The 2926-nt window shown below is 36.8% G+C and overlaps 1 protein-coding gene across 1 annotated transcript; it reads left to right on the top strand.

The window, feature by feature from the left end:
- Positions 1 to 640: 640 nt before the first annotated feature.
- Positions 641 to 1281, top strand: LOC109239816 (mucin-1-like). Its single transcript, XM_019406408.1, has 2 exons — positions 641 to 1132; positions 1246 to 1281. The coding sequence occupies exons 1-2, from the start codon at positions 641 to 643 to the stop codon at positions 1279 to 1281; spliced, it is 528 nt and encodes a 175-aa protein (XP_019261953.1).
- Positions 1282 to 2926: the final 1645 nt, after the last annotated feature.

Genomic DNA, 2926 nt, shown 5'->3' with positions numbered 1-2926 from the left:
ATCAATAGTGGATGATGAATGAGCAGATGAATTGCAGCATAATGAAGGGATCACTACAAAAAAAAACTGGAATTAGCTACGAACGTCGTCGCTAATTTGTCGCTAAAACGCTCGTAGCTAGCAGAATTTCTTGATAATCCGTTGCTAAGCCGTCGCTAAATGATATTAGCGACGGATTTTTCTGTTTAGCTACAGAATTTGTCCGTCGCTAAAACCTGATTTTTTAGTAGTGGATATATGAAGAATTTGATCCTTCTGTCCTTACTACAAATGAGGACGAAGATAGAGGTGTTGAACATGAAACAAGTGATGAGGAAGAATTACTAGATGAAAGTGAAGCAGGCGATGATGAAGAATTAGATGATTACTATGAAAATAGCAATGAAGATTAACTTGTTATTCTTTTTTAGGTTGTTCTTCCTTTAATCATTTAATATTTTGCAGAACTGTTGTATGTTTTTTTATGTCATGTTAAACATTTTATGTTATTCCTTTAGTTATCTATTATGTTGCAAAGTTATTTTATATTTTCACGACTTGTTAGGTTGTTTATTTATTTCTTTAGTCGTTTAATTATTTTATATTTACTATCACTTGTTGTATTTTTTGTTTTGTATTTTATTATGATTATATTACAGATATGGCATCTAAGGGGAAGGAAAAGATGAAATTTAAGAAGAAAAAACAATCTGCTCCAACTTCCTCAACTATGCCAAATATGAGTCATCCTCTTCCTCATCCTCTTCCTCATCCTCCTCAGTCGACTTCATTTCCATCTACCATGTTCACTTTCCCCTCTCCATCTAATAATTCAGTTCAGTATTATTCTATGCCTACTAAAGGCAGTCAAAGTAACATCGTTTTTAACTTTGTACCCACACCTTCTATACCATTATCTTTACCGGGCTTTCATCGTAGTCAGCATGGTGGCTCACCAGCTGTTGCACCCTCGGTCTTTTATGGTAGTCAACATACTGGCTCACCAGCTGCTGCAACCCCCGGCTTTCATGGTAGTCAGCATACTGGCTCACCAGCTGCTGCACCCCCGAGCTTTCATGGTAGTCATCATACAGGATCACCAGCTGCTGCACCCCCGAGCTTTCATGGTAGTCAGCATGATGGTTCGTCTTTTGTTGCTCTATCATCTTCTAGTCCATCATCATCATCCATTCCCAGCATTTCTAGGTTGGATATTGGAGGCTCTCGCCCAGCTACATCTGGTGCTGCTTCTGCACTATGTCATAGACGCGGGCAGAATCTTGGAGGGGATGGACAATTTGATAGTTATAATCGATTGATAATCGTCCCCCACAAGGATGGGTAAGAAGGTTCTTATACAAATTTTTATGTTTTGAATGTACTCTTAGATATGTTAACATTAAGGAATATTTATTTGCAATTTAAAGATGTTTATTAATTATATATATGTTAACTTTAATGCAGGTTTTTGCCATCCTTTCAAACTACACATTTGGTTACATATTCTATGAAGCCATTTTATCATGAGCCGTGGACTTCTTGGAGAAAGATACCGTACAGCATCAGAGATCAAATGTGGAATCAATTTAGGGTAAAAATTAATTATATTTATTTAATAATTATCGTCTTCATCTAATGTTATTTTTTTATATTGCAGACAAGGTGTACATGGCATCCTCAGCATCAAAATGCAATAAATAGTATTTTCGAGAAGAAAGATGCTATAAGGATTAAACATACTATGTGCGCTGCTCGGAATTCCGGTAAAATGCCGGACTGGTTAAGAGAAGATGTTTGGGATAAACTTCTTGAGAAATGGAATACCCCAGAATGGAAGGCAAAGAGTGAATAAGCAAAGGCGAATCGTTCCTCTAAAAAAGGTGGCTCGATGCACACAGGAGGTTCGATTACTTTTGAGGCCCATAAACTAAGAATGGTAATTATTTATAAAAAATTCTTAGTTTTACATATAGAATTTTACGTTTGTAAAGTCTAACTCATACTTTTTCTAATGGGTAAGGCTTGTAACGTGGTTGCCAAAGAAACAGGATTACAGGCTCAAAGGGGTTAACTACGATACGTAACAATTAGGCGGATAAAATATACATATCTGGCTCAACAAAGAAACGCCTATATCACTTCCAAGACTGAACAAAACTACTATTTCGCTTTGCAAACACACGGGGCAAGTTCTAGGCATCAAATGCAAGCACAAAATAACACAAAACCTTACATACACATATGGCACATAACTCATTCAGGATTGGATTCATCAAGACACTCTAGTCAAAGCAGTTAAGCAAATTTAAAATCATACAATTTAAGGTACTTATACAAGAGTCAAAAACTGAGCCTAAGTGTCACAGCCAAAGTACTCACTATTCTCAAGGCATAACAAAGTCAAGAGATATTGCTTCATTTCAAAACAAAACATAATGGCTCCTATTCCCAAAAAAAAACTAACTACACCCGGTTCAAATAAAACCCTTGGAAAAGAACCGTGGTTTAAAGAAAAACCAGGGGGTAATTGCTACACTACCTAACAAAACAAAAAATCTTTTTTGTTGTCTTTTTTTCTTTAGACTTAAATCCCTCAAGAAAATTATCTAATAGATCCATCGTTGGGAAAAGTCCAATCTTAAAAAAAATTATTTAATTAAACTAACACAACTAAAGTGGCATGAAAAGTCACCCAGACAATCTCCTCACCCCACACTTAAAATTGTGCATTGTCCCCAATGCACATCATAACTATAAGAGGGTAAGAGAAACTCTCTGGTAGGCCAAAAGCCGAAGCACTAGCATCTCATGGGGTACTCAGACTTCTCCCAGGCCTGGTCCTTCGTGCGGGTACCTCACACTTAGTTCCAACCATACCATCTGGTTTGTTGCTGCATCCTTCCAATGGTTTTGCGTTCCATGCTCCTAAAAATCAAAAATCGACACT

Source organism: Nicotiana attenuata, unplaced genomic scaffold (assembly GCF_001879085.1).
Source record: "Nicotiana attenuata strain UT unplaced genomic scaffold, NIATTr2, whole genome shotgun sequence".
Lineage (NCBI taxonomy): Eukaryota > Viridiplantae > Streptophyta > Magnoliopsida > Solanales > Solanaceae > Nicotiana > Nicotiana attenuata.
This window is presented reverse-complemented; position numbering and strand designations above follow the sequence as displayed.